General features: G+C 34.6%; 1 protein-coding gene across 2 annotated transcripts in view; it reads right to left on the bottom strand.

Moving 5' to 3' along the window:
- LOC138321015 (neurofilament medium polypeptide-like) overlaps nucleotides 1-23,482 on the bottom strand; it is a 28,508-nt gene continuing 5,026 nt past the window's right edge. For both annotated transcript variants that reach the window (XM_069264392.1, XM_069264391.1), the window contains exons 3-12: nucleotides 15,383-15,569; nucleotides 10,155-10,250; nucleotides 7,662-7,823; nucleotides 7,276-7,401; nucleotides 6,783-7,003; nucleotides 4,143-6,127; nucleotides 2,291-2,442; nucleotides 1,742-1,846; nucleotides 1,426-1,542; nucleotides 1-1,137 (exon numbers count right to left, since the gene is read on the bottom strand). In XM_069264392.1, coding sequence (XP_069120493.1) covers nucleotides 1,099-1,137; nucleotides 1,426-1,542; nucleotides 1,742-1,846; nucleotides 2,291-2,442; nucleotides 4,143-6,127; nucleotides 6,783-7,003; nucleotides 7,276-7,401; nucleotides 7,662-7,823; nucleotides 10,155-10,250; nucleotides 15,383-15,569 — 3,190 coding nt within the window. In that variant the 3' untranslated portion in view covers nucleotides 1-1,098. The remainder of the gene's footprint in view (nucleotides 1,138-1,425; nucleotides 1,543-1,741; nucleotides 1,847-2,290; nucleotides 2,443-4,142; nucleotides 6,128-6,782; nucleotides 7,004-7,275; nucleotides 7,402-7,661; nucleotides 7,824-10,154; nucleotides 10,251-15,382; nucleotides 15,570-23,482) is intronic.

The following is a 23,482-nucleotide window of genomic DNA, read 5'->3' as shown; positions in this document are numbered from 1 at the left end:
TACAAAATACAGCATTTATTGAAAGAAAATTGCATAAATAATAAAATCGAGCATATTACAAACAGCTGTGTTAGCGGAACCATCCGAATGCTTTTGTTGATAAATCTCCCTTGTGTTACTCATCTTCTCGTTAAAAACTTTCGCTCGACATAACCACTTTTCTTTCCTCTGCATCAACGGACCAATACGGTCAGTTCGTCAAATGAATTATGACAATATTTAAAAATGTATAAAAATTTACAAAACTAATTATTTAACTGAGAAGACGAGTAAAGGGAGGGGAGGTGGAACACAATAAAACTACAACTTAAATTTCTTAAAAACAAAAAAAATACAAATACTCATTAATATTGAAATTTTGAATAAATACTCATTTGGTACACCAATAACATGTACAGTAATAAAAGTTATCCAAAATCACATACATCACTTCACATCTATGTTTCGTGAATGGCATGCTACAAAAGCAGCAAATATGCATCACAGTTCACAGCTATTGTATTCCACATGGACCAGCGTACATTCATCAGACAATCTATTTCCTCGTGGAGGTATTCAGGCTAAGCGAGAATATGTAACCGGAGCAAGAAACAAGAAAGATCGCACCGGTACTGAACTAATTAACATATGTCCATGTGTTGAATTTATAACTTCCGTCAAAGTTCTCTATTTTTGTCGGATCTAAATTTATCACTTTTGTTTTATAAGATGGCCTGGTGTTTTCATAGATATTTAAGATACAAATGTATCATCTAATCAAAATTTCCATGAATAGTTATTTTAACACTTATTGCTTTTGCCATTGCATTATTAAGGGTGTTGGTTTCAAGTCAATTAAAACACCAATCAACAATAAGCCGAAAACACCAGAAAATAAAGAGAGATATAGTCATTGTTTGAGGACATTTGAATCATTGAACACCAAAGGGCTAACCAATCATTAACAGAAAGCTTTAACATCGAACACCGATTGGTTAGTCATACATTCAGCGCAACAGAATGTTTGAACAGAAGTCAGCAGTCGATGGTAGGAAGCGCACTACAGTTGGTACAGAATTTGCAGTAGTTGTTGGCGTCATGGCATGGCAAGATGGCGGCTTACTGGTACTTGGTCTTCTGGGTGTGGGTTGCCTTTTCCTGAAATGAAAACAGTGATATGAGTAATGTAACTGTTATGTAATGTACGATATTTGGAAACGTTTTTAGGGAACAATATATCAATATTTCATTGCATGCTTCCCAGTGAAGCCAATTGCCACATTCGATATAGGAAATTTATAATAATATAAACGTACACTTTGTCTATGTGTAGCAATAAAAGATATACATTTCGCATTGAAAATATCTATGTTAATGCATGATGAACTTTGGCCTAACGAGGTAACGTGATTATCGATATCCAGGTAATATTAATTCTATATGCACCTCATTCTTCTCGTTCAACAGACAGGTGGACACCTGAGCGCCCATTCCCCAAGACTCTTCATCACGGAACACAAGGTCATTAAGGCCAGCTTCACCGGCAGATCCACGAGCGAAGATCTACAAAGCATGACGTGTAAGAATAGGGTTACAACTAACATATAAAATGTAATATTGAAAGTTATTAAGAGAAATACATGTATTACATATCCACGCACAATTGACCAGAAGACCCAGTATAATGAGAGTATTTAATAAGTTATTAAATTACAAATTAATAAAAGTACGACTTAAATAATTAGAATAAATAAACACATACCTTTACGCTCTTTCCTGGTTTGAGGCTGAAGTTTCTAAATTCATAGACGTAGTCACGGTTGCCGTCAACGGTCCTCTTCAGCTTCCATTTGTTCAAATCGACTTCCTAATTAAACATTAAAAACATATTGATATTTTAAAACGTCATATCAAAATATAGCAAAACATTTCATGCATTCAAAACATTTTTATAACACGAAGATATAACAAGAAGATGCCGTTATACAGTGGACCCTATAATCCGGACGCCGATAGTCGGGAAAACTCACAATCCGGACGGAAATGTCATGGACACGGATAACTACATTGTATAACGTTATTTATACTCACTAGTCCGGAAATTCATATTCCGAATCCGGAACACCATTTACTTTAAATCATCGTAAATAAAAAGGTATTTTAACACTTATCATTATACAAAATTTAATAGACCTTTTTCATTTCATAATTTAAAAATGTATTATTCATAAGTTTTTTTATATTTCTAATATTTCTTAGTTGTATATTCAGTTATACAAATATACGTCATTGCCAATATGGAAGTACTCACCCTCTTATTACTACCGGATGAAGTGTTTTCCAGGACTATGAATTTACCCTCCGGGCTGACTTCGGCTACAGAGAGGGGACCGGTAGATGTTCTTTGGTAGGTTGTTTTAGCAGATACTTCTCCGCGCATCATTCGCATGCTTACAGAGGAATCTGTAACACAACATAGACCCAGATACGATTAATGTATTGCTTAAAACCTGTCTATAAAATTATCGTAAGGCAAAATTACATATCATTTATACCTATATATAATGTGATAAAGAACTGATATTGACATTGAATGGATTTCATATAAGTTTTTAACCAAATGAAATGGAATAATGCTTTTAATGTGATATGATGAAAACGATAATTGCATGTAATGAAAACGAAATCGTGTTTATGAATGTCAATATATACATTATGTGAACTTTAACATATAATTCTACAATTTGCAAATATCATTATATGAGTTCATATTACTCCAAAAATGAAATTTAAAAAGGGGATTTAACAAACAGGATGCAGTTTAACATATTAAAATTAGTATTATTATATCAATTTTATGACACCAAATTACAATTACATATAACAAGACCATTGAAATAACACGAGAGAGCGAAAGGATGAAAATGATAATTGATGTGGATGAGAAATTAAACAAGTGCAAATGATGCTGCATGCATATGGAACGTAACAAACATGGTACCTGAAGCCGCATGTGCTGTAGTCAGAAAGTCAGAAAACAGACTCTTTCAAAGCAGAAATTAATGCACACTGAATCTTCGTTTTATATCTTCGCGAGATGAAATCAATGCCGACCGCGAAGCACTTCCATCTAGCCTCACGGGGACATTGCATTTATAAGCGTAGTGATTATTGCTGTGATTTGCTTTATAAATTCAAGATTTTCAAAAAATATCTTAGCAATAAACGAGAATAGCGTTTCACTTCTAAATAAAGCGAAGCATGCTTTTGTAATGCATGGTTCTGGATTTTGTTATAGAATGATTTCTGAAGCAAGCAGTATACCGATGATATACTGATGGGTTAATTGAATCCGAGATATTGTTAATTGGGACCCTAACAAGGATCGTAAATACAGCTAACCCATGCCTTTCGTGCAAGATTTATACTCCGAGATATTTACATATACATATAGTTATTGTCGTGATGTTAGTTTGTTAGAACTTTTGTTAACTAAATGCATTTTCTTTCAAAAGGATTAGAATGGTTACTTTTAACTACAAATAGGTGTGAGATATACTTCTTCTACATATATTAGTTTTTAATATATCATATGCAGTGGTGTTACATATCCAGACTATATCCAGTTAGTCTTTTACATATACAGTGTTATTTTTACGCACCACCCTTTGACTCGTAGCCTGAAATCATTTCCGACATATGGGATGCCCCTCTGCTTTGCGAGTTTACGGCCTCTTCTACTACATTTCGCAGTCCTACTCTGTTGGTTTGAAAAGAAAAAAGAAAACAAACTGAAAATAAAACAAAATTATAAGGGGAAATCAAAAACCAATCATAGCATGTCTTGGCTGTCACGTGGCATGCTATAGTCTGGATGACGTACCTGCCTCCGCGGGAGGGTAGTCTGGTTCCGCCCTTAAATGTACCCAGGGATCCAAATGCGGATCCGGGACATGTCGATACCTTAACGCGAAGGCGGATCTGTCGGCCAAAAACAACATATAAAATGAAAAGCAACGTTAGCATGACGCCTCTCTGGATGAATAAAACGGTGAACTAGCAAGACCACAAACAGATGCCAAGGCAACTACATGCGGAGTAAAAGACAAAAGAAAATCATATTAGGGGTGCTGCTCAAACGATGATGAGACAAGACAAATCACCTGCATCGTCGTCATTCGTCGTTTCCTTCTCGTCAGCATCGCCCCCAATATCACCATTTAGAGCGCTTGTATCTACTGCATCATCTGTTGTCTTGGACGGATCTTCTTTACTCTGTTCCTCAGATTCAGACTTTGAATCTGTAACCTCTTTTGTATCTACCTGCTCTTCCGATTTCTCACCATCAGTTTTAGTTTCACTATTTTCTTGTTGTGTTGATTCGTCATTTACTTCAGGTGACACCTCGCTTTCTTTACTATCCTCCCCAGTTTGTTTGTCATCATTCTCTGTTTTCTCTGGTTCTTGTTCTGTTGTTTCAGTCACCTCTTCTTTTTTCTCATTAGTGTCATTTGTTGTGTCTTTGCCATCTTCTTTTGACTTGGATTCATCACCTGCCAGTTCTTCTTTAGTTGTAGCGTCTTTAGTTTTATTTGATTCTCCAGAATCTTTTTCATCTTTAGTTTCAACTTCCTCAGTCATTTCTTTGGATTCTTCGTCTTCTTCTTTGTCGTCTTTTTCGGCTTCCTTTTGGTTATCAGTTTCCTTTTTATCTTCTTTATCCGATGATTCAGTTTTGGATTCCTCTGTTGTTTTCTCCTCTGATTCACTGTCCTTTGTATCTTCACCGCTTTTGTCTTTATCATCAGACGTATTCTGAGTTTTTGAATCATCAGTTTGATCGTCCTTTGCATCTCCTTCTTCTTTTGCGTCTACTTCTTCTTTTGCATCTACTTCTTTTGTTTCTTCTTCTTTTGCCTCTACTTTTTCTTTTGCGTCTACTATTTCTTTTGCGTCTACTATTTCTTCTGTAGTGTCTTTTTCATCTGAAGATTTGTCACCATCACAAACTTTCTCCTCCTCAGTTTCTTCAATAATAGATTGTGACATTGCTTTACTTGAGTCATCTGTTTCCTCTACAGTAGTAGATTTGCTAGATTCCTCCTTATTTTTATCATTATCGTCTACAGTAGTATCATCTACTTCCTCCGTTGTAGCATTCTTTTCTGGTTCTGTTGTAGTATCTTCTTTGGTATCATTAGGCGCATCGCTTGCTGGTGTGTCGGTTTCTTCTTTGGTTGATTCTTTCACATCATCTTTTTCACTACTAGATTCTTCTTTCGTTTCATTTTCAACATTTGCATCGGTATCTTCTTCCTTTTCTTTCCCAGATGTCTCGTCCACGGAAGCATCAACTGTGTCTGTTTCCTCGATAGCTTCTTCTTTTGTAGCTTGCACTTCTGTTTCTGGTTCTTCAGTTTGTTTTTCAGTGTCTTTGCTTTCATTTGTGTCTTCTGTAGAATCAGCGGGCTTCTCTTCGGTGTCTTTTGAAGACTCATCTTTTGCTTCCACGCTTGTCGTTGAATCCGCATCCTGTGTGTCAGCATGTCCTTCTATAGCCTCTTTAGCGGTTGTGTCCTCTGATATATCTTCCACGTTTTGCGACTGTGATTCATTTTCCTCGTCTTTGTTCTGTTCTTTGTCATCTGTTGTTTCCTCTTGTGCATCGCCGGTATCTCCGTCATCTGTAGCAGTTGCTTCTTTGTCACCATCAGCTTTTTCTTCAGTTGCATCTTCAACAGTACCATCATTTCCTGCATCGTCATCATCCTTTGTTTCATCGTCGTTAGCAGGGGCTGCGGATTCTTTTTGCGTAAACTCTTCTGCTGTCATGGTCTCTTCAACTACGGTCTCCTCAGCTTCTTCTTCCGCTGGTTTTGTATCAGCTATTTCATCAACAACGTCATCATCGCCATCTTCCTTGTCACTTGCGGAATCAACTGTTGGCATCGTTCCACCCTTAACGTCGATAATGGATTTCAACTCATCCTCTGGTGTAATGTCTCTTTCGGTTTTCTCATCGTCAACAGAGGCCTTTTCATCGGCATCGGCATCTGATCTGCCGTAACTACTAGTTGTCTCATATCTCCTCCAAGGTGTGGACACTCGAGTATGGGCCATCCCTACCAGATTGCGAAATCTGTCCGCTCTATGATAGTTCGTAAGATGAAGAATTGGCATCATTTACACATAATTCAATCCACCGGTAAGAATGCGAACAAAAAAAGCACATATCTAAATTTCATATATTACAAATCAATTAAAATATTATGATAATTAATTTTAATTTTCTAGATCTAATTGAATAAGTAATTTGTTAGTAAATCAATAAACAATAGTATTTGATGACACTGATCATATTGTATTTATGCATTTTATTGATAAAAGTAACATAATTGCATTTGCAGTTTTACTGAAATTGGGTACTTTGTTTTTCAAATAATCAAAGTAAGTTAAAATGTTTTTATATGAAACAGGTAGTATTACATGTTTTTAATATTTTTTGAAAATTTCAATATAAATGCTAATCTCCAATATGCAATTACATTTTTTGTATATTTGTAATGTTATAAAAGTACATATTCCACAATTAAATGCATTAATCAAAATATTCATGTGTTATCAATGTTCACACTTTCTCCATCAACTTTAACTCGATATTTTTTTCTAATTGCCACAACAATATTTTGAAACATTTTTGATCATGAAATAATTAACATTGAATGTGCAAAGGAATTATTGATGACTGAGAAAATGTGAACTTATCAAATAAAAAAGGTGTGGTGTAAAATGAAATAAATTACCGTGTTTCTTCTCCTTCCAACAGTTTCCTGTATGCAAGGATCTCGAGTTCCAGGGAAAGCTTGGCGTCCATGAGGGTTTGGAGTTCCTGGAGGATGCTCTCCATTTCAGATCTCATCTTTGTAATCTCCTCTCTCAGAGTGGCTGTCTCAAGTGTGTGGTCAGTCTCCATTTGCTCGTATTCACGGAGCATGTCCTGGTATTGTTTCTCAAGTTGTGCGTTCTTGAAATAAGAGAACACATGTATGCACATTATGTTTAAGGTCAATTATGTCATGCATATAATTAGTTAAAAATATTCTTTCAAATTTCTGAATCATACTACATACACTGTACATGTATTTTTGAAATATCGGAATGAAATTTCGAGGTATTTGTCGATGTTATGTTTTCTTTTAATACATATTATTATATATATATTGGAGCGAGACAATTGTTTTCTATCAAATTTAATGAATCTCATTTTCAGATTAAATTACCGATCAGAGTACTTACCCTGGCCTCAAGGTCAGCAAGTCTTCCTCTAAGATCAGTCATTTGCTTGACAAGTTTCTTATTTTCTTCGCGTACATGGGTAACCTCCATGTTCTGCTTGGTGGCTCCTGTGCGGAATTCCTGGACCTGTAACGGTTATGTCTTAGACTGCAGATACATTTACATTCCAGAACCTCGGAAAACTCCGATATTTATCTTTTGCAATGGTAAGCAAACCATAAAAAGCCGCTATCGTCAACTGCCATTATACTACTTATGTATGCTTGCATAGAAGTTTCTGTACAATTCAGTCGATTCATCTATAAGTGGTTGATGTTAAAGGCTGTGTATAGAAAATGGAATAATTAAGCATTTGGTATATTCTTTATCATCCATCAAATGTATACCTTAAGGTTGTAGTATGCCTCCATGTCTCCACGGATCTGGTCCGATTTCTGGTCATATTCCCTTTGGATATCCCGGATAGCTGATGACAATTCGTTCTTCCAGAATTCTCGGTTTTCTTCAGTAGTGTCACGATAGGCAAGAGCGGCAAGTTCCTTGAGTTCCTAGATTGAGAAATAGTTATAATTGCTTTAGCTATCTCGAATTAATTGCTAGTTGGAAACCTGCGTGTTAAGCGTTAAAATCGAATCAAATCTTTGAACTATAGTTGCTCTTTTGAGTGCATGTTCAATTACCATCTAGCTGTTTCTCCATACTTTAACAACATTTGTATTTGGACAAAGGCAAACAAAATCAATGTTGATGTTTTTGTATGTAAGTTTGTCATATTTTTAATTACACGCATACACAATGTACATTGTAGCACAAGAAAATAATGAAATCGTAAAACATTTGAAGACAGTTAATCATTAACATATTCAAAAGGAAAATATCAAACCTGTAAGTAATCATCAAATCTATCTCTGATATTCTTTTCACACGTATTTCCTTTTTTTGTGACAACTAATGCTTTACCTTTATAAAAAAACGTTTACAATTTGGTATTCAACATATTATAACTGATCAGTGTGTAATCAGCAGTGATAGAGATTCACGTTTTCGCATTTAGATGATGTCAATTGAATGTTTTGAAGCTTAATCTTAATTTGAGCTAACGATTTTGTGGAACATCTTTCAGTGGGCTAAATTACTCATTGCTGAACATTTCGAACGAATAAAGAACATGCAAACGTCTGTTAGAGAGTGGGCATATATGATAGAATAGAACATTTCATGGTAATTCGTGACGTCCATTCTTGCGAAAGTACTAAAGTCGCATACTTGTGCATTATATATGGTAACTATATAACGAGGACTATTTCATTGCATATTTATAAGAAGCCAAATTCTTCCTTGCTGGAGTACGTTGCTAATGATTACACACCTACGCTTTTATTACAGAGAGTTTCCTGTTGTAGCGTGTATTCCCGCTATCTACAAGGTCAATTAGATTTACACCAGGCGGGGGAAAGAATTTGTAAAATAGCACAATGGAGATTCTGAACAATAAAACGAGTTGTTGCATCTCTTCCGAGTTGGCATCGTTCTTCATTGGTTTACGCAAAATAATTTATTTCGACCATAAAAGATATAATGTTAGGTCGCCAAAGAGGTAATGTTACGTGCGTGTGTGCCCAAGGGATACCCTAATCATTACATATCCACGCGAAGTTAGCCCTCAACTAGATACAGACAGATCTCAGGGGATATAGACTGGTCGCCATAACAACATCATCAATAGATAATCAGATTACTATTCATAGCTCTGAGATGTCTTTGTGGCAGTTTTTTTCGCTTCAACAGCAAATTTATTGCTAAGTACATTAACTTTACCTTTTTATTTTGAAAATTCGTTTGCATTAAAATTCCATTATGATATACAAAGAGGATTGAAACATATATCATACAAGCTTATCTACATTTGCAGGTACAGACGCACGTTCGTGAATACAGATATATTTTCTAGTGTTTATCTGAACAAAATTTTGTTAAAATGATAACCATATAAGTGACTGGTTTGCCTAGCAAAAATACTTCCATGATAAGTTCTGGATTTCCTTCTCAAGCACTGGACAACATATTTGGATATACACAATTGTCGATTAATATAATGCATATCCATTAACGCATGTGCTTGCCAATTGAAGTAAATTACTTTTTACCCAAGCCAATTATGTTAATTATTATTTTACCACTCCAATGATTAATTGTATATTAAGGTGAAATAATATAATCATTTTATAGATGACGTTCAAATAGTTGCATTATAGAACAAAACGACAAATAAATGATGAAAAACATTATCAAATTGCCCTTTGTATCGTGTTAATTAACCTAATGAATGCGATATAATGTGGTCTACCACCAATCAATTTACATAGTCGCAAACTCTTTGTACCGAATCTGTTTCTATTATGTGATTTCTAAGACTTCTGGTACGTTTTATGTTACAAAAATTGCGTGCTTTTATAGCTGTTCTCTGAACATCTCAGAATACTGTTCAATCTGATACACTCAATAGCTAAGGCTTTTTATCTAAGAGTAGCATGCTATAACAACGGATGACGATTGTAGTGCCGTGTAACTGTCGGCAGCTAATATAAAGGCTAGCTAAGTTTCATTTCAAGATTTTGCCATTGATACAAACTGACTACTAATTGTAGAGAATACACATGCAGTAGCTGTAACCGAATAGCGATCGCGTGTTGACTCGAAATGTCGATTAAGCTACAATTGTATTCATATAAAATCCTTGACGACATCTGTTGCTGGCAAAGTGTGGTTATTGATAATTTCAAAGTTTTGAACTTATCTACGATATTAACTCATTTTGATAGGTAAATATCCCCTCTGATATCACATAATCGATGTTGATGATGGTGTTCACCACTCACCTGTTCATGGAGGTTCTTCAGGAATACCATTTCTTCTTCAAGAGTCTGGCGACGGTTCTCGGCGTCGAGGTGGTTCAGTGTCTCATTGTTCAAATCCTGTTGGCAGAATAGTGAAATTATGTACTTAATACAATATAGAATAGATACTTTTATTATCAAAAACCGTTTTATAACATTATGTTGTATATTTGATATGGGATTTACTATATGGGGTTTGGAAATGGGATTCTGGTATATACAGGGCGTATAATTGACTTTTACGCTGCTACTAAAACTGATAATTATCATAATGCTATGACATTAACACGCACATAAAAACAAAATAGTATCTAGGTTGAGGACATCAATGAAATCCTTCCAGATAAGTATATAGATTTCACGCATTGCCGGACATTTCGCGACACTTACAACATCTATTCTTTATAGCTATGATGCATTTTATAATTATGTAAATATTACAATTAATATTAGGCACACGCAGTAGTGTTTGTCTGGTCGCCTATATATACCCCCTTTTCGGCACTTTTATAGTATGTTTATTTTCTGTTCTCATATTACAGAGATAAAGACGCAGGTTTTGTTAAACCACAGAAGAATGTAGTTTCATACCGACGCTAGTGTATTGCACATTACACGGCTTCCTCACAAACATCTACCATTACATTCTATTATAAAGTAGAAAACACATTTTCATCTAAACAGCGATGACCTACTCGTATTAGTTCACTATCTCTTCCCGCACCTATAACATCATCTTAGTCGTATAAAAAATATTTGTCAAAAGGAAAACAAACATTTATCAAATTTTCATATATATGTGTGCAATGTAAACAATTATGCCTTTATTAATGAAATCTGTATTCAAAATTAGTGTTTCAGTAGGATAGAAGTTTCATGAGGTTGTTTTTGTATCCCAACCGGTGTCAGACTATAAAAAGTGTTTTATGAACGAATCTAACACATTTAATCACAGCTTACGGGAAAAAACATGAATGTAAGGAAATAAAACTCGAAATAAGTGATGATCCTCTAACGAAGGGCGAGAGTTGATACTATATATGTTTGGCAATATACAAATAATCACGAAAAGAAAATTCAATAAAAGTAAAACTCGATTTTGGATGAATAAACATATAAAGTGTTTTCAATAGCATAGGCGTTCGGAGGTATCATTAGATTCTATTTGTCTTGTTTTGTAGAGAGGCTTATACGGCTTTGCTGATGAGAAAAAAATGCTGTGTCAGCGGAATTGGTGCTGGGACCAGTATTGATCGCCTGGCTGACAGACATGAAGTGAGGAAATTGTCTGAGTAACGAACCAAGTACGCCCGAACATTATTGACCACGGAAATCTAAATCGAGTTGCAGTCGGGAAAGGGAACTGCTCTGTCTATGGTATGGAGATGTTAGTTCATTAGGCTTTTTAGAGGCTAAAAGCTATGTTCACTGGCTTGAATTTGGGTTATATCAAACCTCAGGTTTAGTTTAAAAAATACTGAAGAAAAAATCCAAAGATAATACTCGTTGTTGGAATAGGTTGAAGAACGTTTATGAAAGTAAAAACGTAACATGCTAATTAAATGATTTCTATCCATACATGGAAAATCATAGAACGATATAGAATTGAAAATTTGAATCATACCACTTGCTTTTACCGTATCCTATACAGTGATCCATCCCATGTTCAAAATAATAAAAATCTTAATATTCCAAACTTAACGATAAGATCTTGGTTTACCGTTAGCTTTTGTAAAAGTGCAAGTGACGTGATTTTTTGTCGTCTTAACAACATGGTAATTGGAGTCTCGAAGCATTGACTCATTTCAGACGTAACCTGGATATATTATATATTGTATCGATAAATAACATGTCTTTATTTATAATGACAGCAAAGAATCATTTGAATTACATGTGCAGGGGACTTTCATGTCAATAAATCTACCGATATGTACATTAAGATAAAAGTAAAAAGTGTAACCTCATTCTAGGTGATTTGGATACTCAATAGAAATCGACGTTGGCTATCGCAATATAAATGAGCAGCTCTGTTGTGTATTACGAAACTAAATCTCGTTTATGTAACAACAGAGCACCTGGTTTTTCTCTTCGATCATTTGTTAGTCTATACACTCCTAATAAATCACGTGGCATTAGGTAGATTTGTCCGTAATTGTTCAGCCCGGTATAACTTGTTTCAGTATTGTTACCTTGCAAGATGCAGTGGGGGTGTATATAGTGTAAAATGTTGTAATCATCAAATAAAATCCTCAAATTCAATTTCTAGACTAACAAAAATAAAAACAGATAAATAATTTGATAAATTGCTTTAAACAAAAGCTACTTTTCAGTATTTAGTAATATTTCTATTATTCTAAATTATTATGAAAATTGTATACGCCAAATATTTTTAACGATTGAAGTAAAATATCTCAGAGTTTGGTTTCTCATTTATATCCCATCACATAGAACAACAGAAAGTGTAGTATAAATCATGTAAAGACAGAATGAAAATGTCTCCTCTGATTATGTCACCAAAATGACAGATCACTGAGAGCCAGATAAGCCTAAACCAACAGTGAATCATGGCCAGATTACGAGTTTGAAATGGACTGAGTAATGTCTTGTTGGTGGTTGCGATAGAACAGACAGTATCTGAGTGATATAATGCAGTCCCTGAGTGATATATGAGCACATTTTTCTTCAAACTAAGTAAGCACCCTGACATCGAGAGATAGAGTCACCGAGTACGTGCAGAAGAACACATTTGGCTAGAAGTAATCCTTTTCAATAAAAGATGTGAACGTTTCGATGGAATAGAGCGTTTACCATGAAATTACGATATATCCATTCAACGTGTGATTAAATATATCATAAAACATGTAGTCTAAACAGTGTTTAAGAATATTTTGTCTTTTTCAATTTTAAATTGATTAAAATAGTATAAAGTGTATTATAATTGCAAATTAGAATGCCACCATTCAATTGCAATTTCATTTATCAAAGTTTTACTAATATTACAGCAAACATATGGTATTTTTTAATGTAAAATCTACCAGGGATATTTCACGTGTAGTTATCATGAAACGTGATCATAAAGTATTGATAGGACTAGTATACTATAAAGTTGCCATTAATGGTGTACATGACTATGGACAATGTATTCTTCGTTTCAACGTATAGTGTTTTATTAACCACAGGGGAGACATTCTATCATTACCAGCTAACAATGAATACATAATCATTACAGGGGAAGAATCCTGGCCAGAACTTACTCAGAAAGGCAAGGTGTTAATGCTATTTACATTGAGCTTATTATGTGATTCTGTATCTACCAGCTGATGCCATTTTGTCCCAGTTCTGTTTTTCCCAGCCCCTGTAGCACTATGTTCTTGAGCTATTTGTCGGAGCCATACTTTATAACTTTGCATTCAATAATTCATCATCTGAATTACGTCAAATACAGGTGCACTGTAAATCAATACATGCTTTAGAAAATGCTGTGTTGCCAAAGAGTGACATGAATCTATAAGAACCATCTATGACCTACACGCTCACTTTTTATAACTTTGTTTTAAAACAAAAGTGTCAGAAATTTAAATCTTTACTTTATTGTAACAGTCCTGACCTTGAATTTCAGTAAATTAGAAAAGTAAAATATTCATCACAACAAATCGAATATCTGTACAATTATAAGATTACACACCAAGAGACAAACTAAATTATTTTATTCTTTCGTTAATTTAAAATCTTCATAAACAGTAAGGCCGGCAGGCATTCGCGAACAGTGGAAAGTTTAACGTGCATTTGGCCATGAAGATGGTTTCAATCACTTATGACTTTACAAAAAGCATCAAGATACCAGAATGGATCGATGATGACAGCGTATATGTAGCTTATCAAACAATTTCTTTCACAACATAATTCGCGCATCACGAAAACCGCCAGATTCAATTATCATACCTAGAAAGGTAAAATAGACTGCAGACTTCATATGTATTGGAACTGGTTAAACAAGTTTGGAGCTTTGTCGCATTGCAACAATTGGTAGGCGAGTTCTGGCAATTTTCCTAGTGCAGTAACGTGTGTTTGGCGTATGCAATCGAACGCACCAGATGAAGTACAACGACGGGATAGAACGCACTGCTAACAAGCTCTATTGCATGGCAACAAAACCCAGTATGCATGACTACATTGCATTAATGTGTATCGCATGACTAACAACGTTTTATCAACATTGGTCTACTTTTTTCAAAGGGGGTAACTTTTACAGGCATTTGATCATTAGTTGAATTGAATGAACTTCTCATTCTTGCGTTGACAATCCGCAATTAAATCAAGCAATGTAACCAATGAATGGCCCTTAACTTCAGTATTGAAGCAAATAAAGTTTGTTCATTAGCTTGTTTAGTTGTACTTTTATGAGCTTATCTGGTAGGTGGTATCGTGTATTGTATATATGTATAAGATATATTTTTTTTACAGTTATTAATGTATTTTCATTTTGGGGACAGCTCTGCCAACTAACGAAACCTTGAGGTGAAAATGCATTGCGACAGTTTGTCATGCATCTTGGCACTCAAACAGCAATTTCTGCCTCCCAAATGCGACATGATGTTGCATTGGTGCACAGTTGGCGCCATACCATATAGTCACTTTGTCTGACAATTTTAAGACTGACTTCGTGCTTTGTTTTCCCTTCTGTCGGGGTAATGCTTTACTCTACTTGGACTTGGCCTTGGATTTCACCACTAACGTTACATAAAATCCCATTTAAACACAGTAAAGCCTAGAATAGAGCTTTCTAAAATACTCAGCTAAAGAGGGTATGGATTGCAGACATTGGAACAGTATATCTGTATTAATTTGATTCTCCTTAACCAGCATGTGATATTGATGATACATATATATTTCAAAGAATGCAAGAATGTTTCTAGTGTCTTGAATTGTTACCCTACAAGCTAGATGAAACACTCCCTTGAGCTCATTTGAGAAAGTCATTTAACCCCGAGTGTCGATGAATATAAAACAATGTTCAGAAGCACCAATTATATCTATAGAAGTTAAGCCTTTAATTGCTCTAGTTAATGTTCAATATCTTGGCGACAGCCAAACTCCTGACTTTCAATCGTCTATAGGACATTAATCATAAAATTATTAATAGTTCCTAACAAGCGAGCGTTATCAGCTTCAACGACAACAAAAAGCCCTATAAATCCTGTTGTACTTACGATTCTTAGTCTGTCCATGTCAGTCTGTAACTTGCTGATACGGTCTCTATCCCTCTGTCTGTCTGTCTCCAGGGACTCAACGGTTCGTCTTAGCATGTTGATCTCACCCTCGTAGTCAGACAGTTGTTGGTTGAGTTTCTGTATCTGTTCACGGTCAATGTTGCGGTATTTCTTAGCCTCGTCAAGCCTAAAAAACAAAAATGATGTTTTTGTTATTGGGTTTAATTAATATAATAACTGATATAAACTTATGTAAATATAATGCCAAAGAGAGAATTCAAACGAAATTGCATTCAGAAACGCTCAAAAGTTCCTAGAATCCTTATAATTTACCTCTAATGTTTGACCTCAAAAGCATATAAAATTGATCAGTGTATAATAGACATTAGTTCAGACAACAAAATCACTACCATGCGTTTTCAGATTTAAATATATTCATGAAGAAATAATCTCTGTGATTGATAGGATGATAAAATATCAAACGAGGACTTAAAACAAATATGTTATTTGCTCAAAAGAACTCTTTTTATCATATTTAGTATAACAGGCTTTGTTTAGATTATTTTTCATAAAATGTGTCTCATTGGAAGCTGTCGAAATTGATCTGATTCTTTAAAAAATAACATTGTTTAATGTTATTTAGAGACAGTCTGTAGCTGATTACTTGATTCTTCTATTTTTATTTGTTATCTTTAGACTCCATTGAACAGAGTTTTTGCTTTGCAATTTCCCAGTTATCCTTTTTTAATCTTAAGAACGTGATACTGTCATAAGAGTTTATGCTGTAAATCCCGTTTTGAATGCATGAGGATTTTATTTGATTCGTAGAAATAGTTGCCTCTGCATTTTTACGCTAAGTGTGTATAAATAATACATAGGCAATATAGCCCTAAGCATTAATGATCGGTACTGATTTTCTCATGTTGGTTTGTCATTACCAACTGTTCAAACTGACCGGTCACAATGATCAATTGTTTGTGTCTGATTAACTGTGACGTTATATTGATACTTATACACTGTGAAAGGACATCGGGAGCACAAAACACCTGTAATTATTGAGGCACCGAAGTTTCTATAAGTGTAAAAGACGCTATAAAAGACTTAAGAAAGGTGTCTTTATGTGTTATTTATGTTTCAGTAAGGATAAGCGGCTGCTAGTTAGAACAGAATGCCTGGGGCGAAAAGATTTATTGACAGTAAGCAAATGTATTTAAACAGTAACAAGTCAAAACGCCCACTACGAGGTTCTCTATGGGATTTAGTTAAACCTTCTGCTATAGATACACTTTTAAATTAAAATGCAAGGAAGAAAACATCAAGGAGTGATCAAGGTCATAGAGTAAGCATATCTTGAGTTTAGAGATCCTGTCAAGTCAATCAATGCGAGACCAAAACACAACAAGAAATTCAAATATTATGATGACAAGTAGGACAGAAAAGCTTCGGGATTGTAAGATTTTATATTGTGGTCAAACTAACGAAACTGGTTCCACGATAACACACTGTTAGTGTATTGTTTACCGAATACAATAGAGGGGTCAGCGACCAGGTGGTCGAGATAATCGTTTGGTCCCTATATATCTATATATCAACCTAACCATAACCTGACACGGTTGACTAGTTCAGTACTGAGAATAGTCTTACTTGTATTATAGTGTGGTGGTGACACTACTCAATGTAAGATCAAATCAATGAGGTGTCATGATAACCAGCTACTCTTTATGGATAGTACATTCTAAATATTATAATACTAATAAAGGAATTTATTGCTAAAAGAGAGCTTTAAAACAATAATACTAATTTATTTACACAGGTAGGAGAAAGCGATGGCAACATCCACATATATCGACATGCATGAATGACACATACAAGTGTTAACGAGTTGGTTGGTTTTTGCAAGTGAACCTGCCACGAGCTCTCTTGGTGCAATGTCTCTGTACATTTGTATATACCGCTTACGTAATGTTGATCCAGGTAACCATGCATGAAAGTACAGACTAATTATGAATGTTCATAGCGGTGTTTCACACATTAGAATTAATTAGATAATACTGGGCAATGCTTCACTACACACTGTTTTCCAGCCGTTGTAAGTCTTGGCCTACGGTTTGTCAGAGCTCGTCGTACAATGTATTCAGGCGGTGCGACCTGCTACTGTATTATACCTATTTATAGGATATCAGGACATGTTTTCTAGTCTGTTTAGTATGTTTACTTATATTGTTTTTTAATATCTAGCAAATAATGTCTAGTATAATTCCAATATTTTGCTAAAAGCGAATAGTTTACATAAAAAATCACACTATTTTGAAATACCAAATCAAAAGTGAAATGCTTCTATCGCAAGTAGCAAACATAGGAAATCGTGATCTAACCTGTGTTTTCAATTTTACTTAGAATGTGGTTATAACTATAGTCCTATATCATTTTACACCTGTCTATAGTTTGTTTGTGATCATTTAAATGTCATAACAATAACAGCGCCTAGAACAGTTAGAGTAGTGATAACATAATCTTTGAACCTTAACACTGGTTCCTCTTTTTAGAGATCGAGGTCTCGCTATCTTTTTGACCCTCTACTTATAATAATGACAGCGTCTTTACAGTAATAACACGAACAAGGCTATCATGTTACAAAATATACATTTGCTACTCTTTCTCACAGACATGCTTGTGTCTATGTACTTTACTGCCATATGAATTTCCATATCACCAGCTTATGATATTAGACAGGTCAGCGTCATGTGATCTATACAACATTATATTTCAACATAAATTTAACATCAAATCGTTATTGCTATAAAATAGCGAAAATTATATAAAGTTATAAAATAATGAGGAATCTCATTGGAAGGAATTGCATATTTCTTACATAATATGATGTTCCATGTTTGTAATGCTAACGGAATTTGCATTGTGGTTTCTACTAAGCAGCTCTACCGGTTAGACAGGAAGGAATATAAAATGTATTATGGAACAGAACTATCTATACTAGATATTAAGTATTAATAATATTCTTTCTGGTTTATCCTACACAGGCCTAATCAATCCTACCATTTAGTATATAGTGTCTTTGCTAAATTATACATTATGTGGTGTTTTATTACTTCGCTATATAAGTTAGTGTTACAATACTACATAACCTGGTTTTTATTCGAAGAATCTCGGGTCGTAATTATTTCTATTAAATACTTTTATCTAAAACGAATCGGATATAAACAATTTAAACCTTGAAGGTATTTAAGGCGTTAAAGCTGGTCCGTTGTTGGCCCCGAGGCTGTATCTGACATGCCCTGTTGAGCTCGATATGTAAATACCGACCTGTGTGGGACATTGTACCTAATAACACTACAAGCCGATACGTTTATCCTCATTCGGATCGTACAGTAATACTATTATCACTTGATACTGTGCTACTGTAAACTGAGCATTGCATAACCCGGACCTTAAAGTATAATACAGGAAAGTGACCTAACAGTCGAATACGGCGGTATTCGCGAAAGCTTAGAACGGCTTGAATGTGGACATCTGAGGTAGATCTTCTGTTTGGTAAGGACCAGTTAGAGTTGTGTCAATACACATGCCATAAAATAAACATTATTTTCGGGCTACCAATACATAAACGTAATACTGACCGATTCACTTTCCCGCAAGGTATAATACAACACCTATAACCCCTCTAACCTGGCGGATGGGAAAAGTTTCAGGTATATTACGAGAAAATTCTGGTTACGTCGTTATCATTGGAGCGTATACGTTTAAATATGAATTTTCATGTTACTCCATCTTTGACTCTGGTATAATCTGATGTTAGAAATGTATGATACATATCTTACAGGTAATCATTCACCTGAAGGGATACTAACATTCATAAGTAAATAAATTACATCCACAATTGTTGAAAAGTAGTAGATTTCACGCAAGACTGACCGGGATGTCAAGCGTACTTGCCGACGGTGATATGATAACCCAGTTGATTTAGAAATGTACTACAGAAATTCCACAATAAACTGAGAATAACTAATCAAATCACACTAAATTTTGCTTTATTTATGTTATGCACGCTTTGGTTGGTGCGTTGGGAATACTACATTAGCTGTGTGGTCGTTAATTCACAATTTAAACTTTAAACAAATAACATTGCGATGCTGTTTGTCTTTATCTCCATTTTGCAATAAACCTCCAGATTCGCAATCGTTAATTACATAAAATATCAAACTATTATTTAGTATTGCTATCGATAGCTTACCACAGATGGAATTTTATAAAATGAATCAACTACATGTAGTTCTAAAAGATAACCATATTAAGTAGAAACTACGCATTTAAATAGGGCGATATGAAAAGACATGTACAGTAGATACTATACGCATTTAAATAGGGCGATATGAAAAGACATGTACAGTAGATACTATTTGTTTCTCGAAACTTCAACATTTGAATGAGTCGTGTGGTAGAAGGAAAACTATAATTTCTATTTCTCGGATTTTAAACTCCTTTTGATGAAATATTAACATCAATTATTATAAGCAACAGCTATGTCGCTGATATAGCAGCCCATAGTTCCTAGTTTAAATTCCATTGATAATGAATTACATAAAAGAACTGACGTTGCAGTTATTATTCTCTATTATTTCCGTCTATGGTGTTAACTATAAACTCTTTAAATATTAATGCTGATAATGTTCTTATTTTGTACAAGTCTAATGATGATGTATACCGCTGAAGACATCTTTATTCCTTATAGAAGTTAACGCTTAAAGACGCTGCTTCAAATGCCAATGCGTGTGCCCAATCTCTTTTTGACATTCCATTCATTTTTTTTTATAAAATATCGTTACTAACCTTAGAAATAAAGTGGGGTTTTATGGTAATTGAAACCTTATTGGCCTAATTTAGTTTAACTCTATTTCATTTTGAAATATCCCCCGTGCATTGCTTTATTCCGTTTAGATATCAAACTGAAAATGTTATCAATGTTCAATGCAAAGATCTAATGGGCGATCAGAGACAGCAGGAAAGCAAGAGGCATTTATAGCGTTCAATAAGATTCAATTAAAATGTGCTTTAATGGTGTTTCTGTTCGCAAAATAGGGCAGAGGAATGAAGAAAATCGTTAACGTATTAGATATTTGCAAACCCATCCTCTCAAAAGATTTACGTTCAATGTCCCTGGAGGTATCGTAGTGAACTTTGCTGTAATTCTGTATCTGCTTTGTAAACAGGTCATACCGACTTCAAACAGGTCACGCATGACCTACTACAGGTAAAACAAATGTGCGTTTGTATTACGTATAGCTGATAGCAATGCAAATCAATTTTGACATTTCATTATCAAATTCACCTTACCTTTCGAAAACTAACACGGATGGTAAATGGTAGGCTAAACACTTCAAATATTATCAGCTTATTTCTATATCAATATTTGAGTAATTCTGATCAGAGGTTAATTATTGTCAATATTGATTTACGTATTCAAAATGTATGTTCACCATACAGGTATATTAAATCTCAAGTATGAACTGAAAATGCATACGTCCCATACCTATAGAGTAAAGGTAGCAATTCGAGTGAGAATTATTCACGGGGTAATGCCATTTGTTGCACCGAACAAAATAATGCTTAGAGTAATTAATTAATTAATCTTGTTGCGATCAAATATTTCCCCATGAAAATAAAAAGACTGACAATTTCATCTCACAAATTTGTTTTGTGAATTGAAAAGATAAAATTATTAGATTATAGTCGATTGATGAGAGCGTTGACATTACATGATTTTATAACTAAATTAGTAACTTCATTACGTTAACAATAGCAGTGTCTATCAAATGTTTTCCAATGTTTGCCGTCACCATACATTCTCGGGTTGAAAAATCTGTCCAATTAATAACTGGACGGGACAGTCATACATTCTGGGCGTACTCGCTTGTTAAATGTAAGTTATGACCAGCCGATTATACTTCCATTTATAATCCTCTTCATACTGCCGGAAGCTACACTTTGATGCCCGCGTAAGTCACAAGCGGACACTTCGGGAAGGTGTGCGCAGCATTTGTGACCTTTGACCTGACAGGCGCAGGAATATCTTCATCAGCACGTGACAAGTTACCGACCCAAGCCTGTAATATCATTATTCATTCCAACACATCTCTCCTATCGTCACTCATCACTCCATCTCACTGATTAATTGATATTAATCAAAGTCATCACCTAGTGGAAGTGCTACCAATCCTATCGTAGATTCTTATTTGTTTTGGTTGTCCTACATTGGCTCGTACATAATTCGACAAAATCATTTCAATATAACACTTCAATTGGCAAAGAATTAATGAATGTTTTACCATTGAGAAAATTTAGGGAAACGCAACACGAGAGGTATCATCTAAAGCTTCAATGAAAACTGCTGACTATGCGATTTCTGCACATTTCCCTGTCTACGGCACGATAGCTAAAAAGAGGCTTGTTCTATTGATTTTTCCTAGGTCAGTGTGTAGGAGGTTAAGCCGTATCGATAGCTGTTTGTATCAGAATAAAATATATCGTTAACACGTGTGGTTTATATCAAAGAAGATATTTGTTCAGTCTCCTCTGGATTTCCACTTTTACACCATCGGTTCGTTGGTCAACAAGATCTCAAATGACATTCTAACGTAATGTTAACTTGTTTAGATTGTCGAAAAATACCGTCTGGGGTTTTACTAATTTCCCTATGTTTAACTTTTGGTTAAAACACTTTATTTTCTAAATGAAAGAAAAATCGACCATGTTTGTCAAACTTGACAGCATCACATGCCTGATTTCTTCACAATCAACTTATGTTTTAGTGTTATCTGATAACCACGCAAGCAAAAGACTAGATAAACGAAGCGTTCAACGTAGACAGAGTTACATATATATAAAAAAATAATGTTTACTGGGAAGCCACTTGAAAGGAGAGACCATAAAAAGCTATGCTGAGGTCAGAGCTCCGTATGATGACGGTATTCTGTCATCTCGTATATTTACACTAAAGAGAACACATTCCTATATCATACTAGTTTTATGGAGTAATAACAATAGCCAATATAAATTACACAAGGCAACACATGGCGGTTTCGGTGAGTAAGGTTTAACTCGTCCAGAAAGATTAAGTTTAAATTACACACAAAAAAATATTAAAATATCTGTGAGAAAATTAGTTATTTCAAAACAATGCAGTTTGCATTACCGTACACATAAGCGGCCTTTTGGATATGTCAAGCAAAATGCTATCACTATCAAATTCGTATAAGAAATAACAAGGCAGACATACATTAGATATTTCTTTTTTTTCTAATAATCTTATCAAACGTTTGCGAAATGAACTATTCGGAAGAGGACATACACATGTCAAAATTCAAAAGAAAACTTTTATGAATGATGATAATGCAGACTGACTTAGCATGTTTACAAGCGATAAGGTGTAAATACTTGACAACATTTCACGTTTATATATATGATGATGTACTTACATAAATTACCATGATATGGTGTCAGTATATGTAAATTTGCGATCAACACTTTCATACAGCTGTGAACGAAATGTAATGCCCGTGTAATACAAATAGAACATGTGCACTCAAGCATGACAGTCTTGGCGTTTTGATTGAAATATAATTGGTTTGAAGGTTGAACATGTAGAAAAAGTGTATTTTATATTTATGTTATTTTCAAATTCATTGTTTTTTCTAAACCAAAATAAGTTTCTGTTTTATTTACCTTTGTTTTGTATTCGACAGGAGTGAAGACTTGTGGGTTACTTTCAGCTTTAACTGCGACCCTATCATACTTGGCTGAACATTAAGGCAAACCAAACCTGTTTAGCAAGGTATCCCATTCATAGGTAAGATAACAATTTATATACGCAAACGCTCCTACGCATTTAGTTAATATTGTGTAGAATATAGAATTTTGTTTTTAAATAACACTAGGTCAGAGAAAGGATATATTTTTTCTTCCACTAACTTCCCAGTGAGGGTAACTTAAGATGGTTTCATAACTTTACTATTTATTAACATTAGATGTGTATACTTTAAACACGCATCCAAATAAACCATCCTCCCAAATTTTATTTCTTTCTCA

The sequence above is a fragment of the Argopecten irradians genome, chromosome 4, assembly GCF_041381155.1.
Source record: "Argopecten irradians isolate NY chromosome 4, Ai_NY, whole genome shotgun sequence".
Classification (NCBI taxonomy): domain Eukaryota; kingdom Metazoa; phylum Mollusca; class Bivalvia; order Pectinida; family Pectinidae; genus Argopecten; species Argopecten irradians.
The sequence above is the reverse complement of the archived record's forward strand: the minus strand, read 5'-3'. Positions and strand labels throughout refer to the sequence as shown.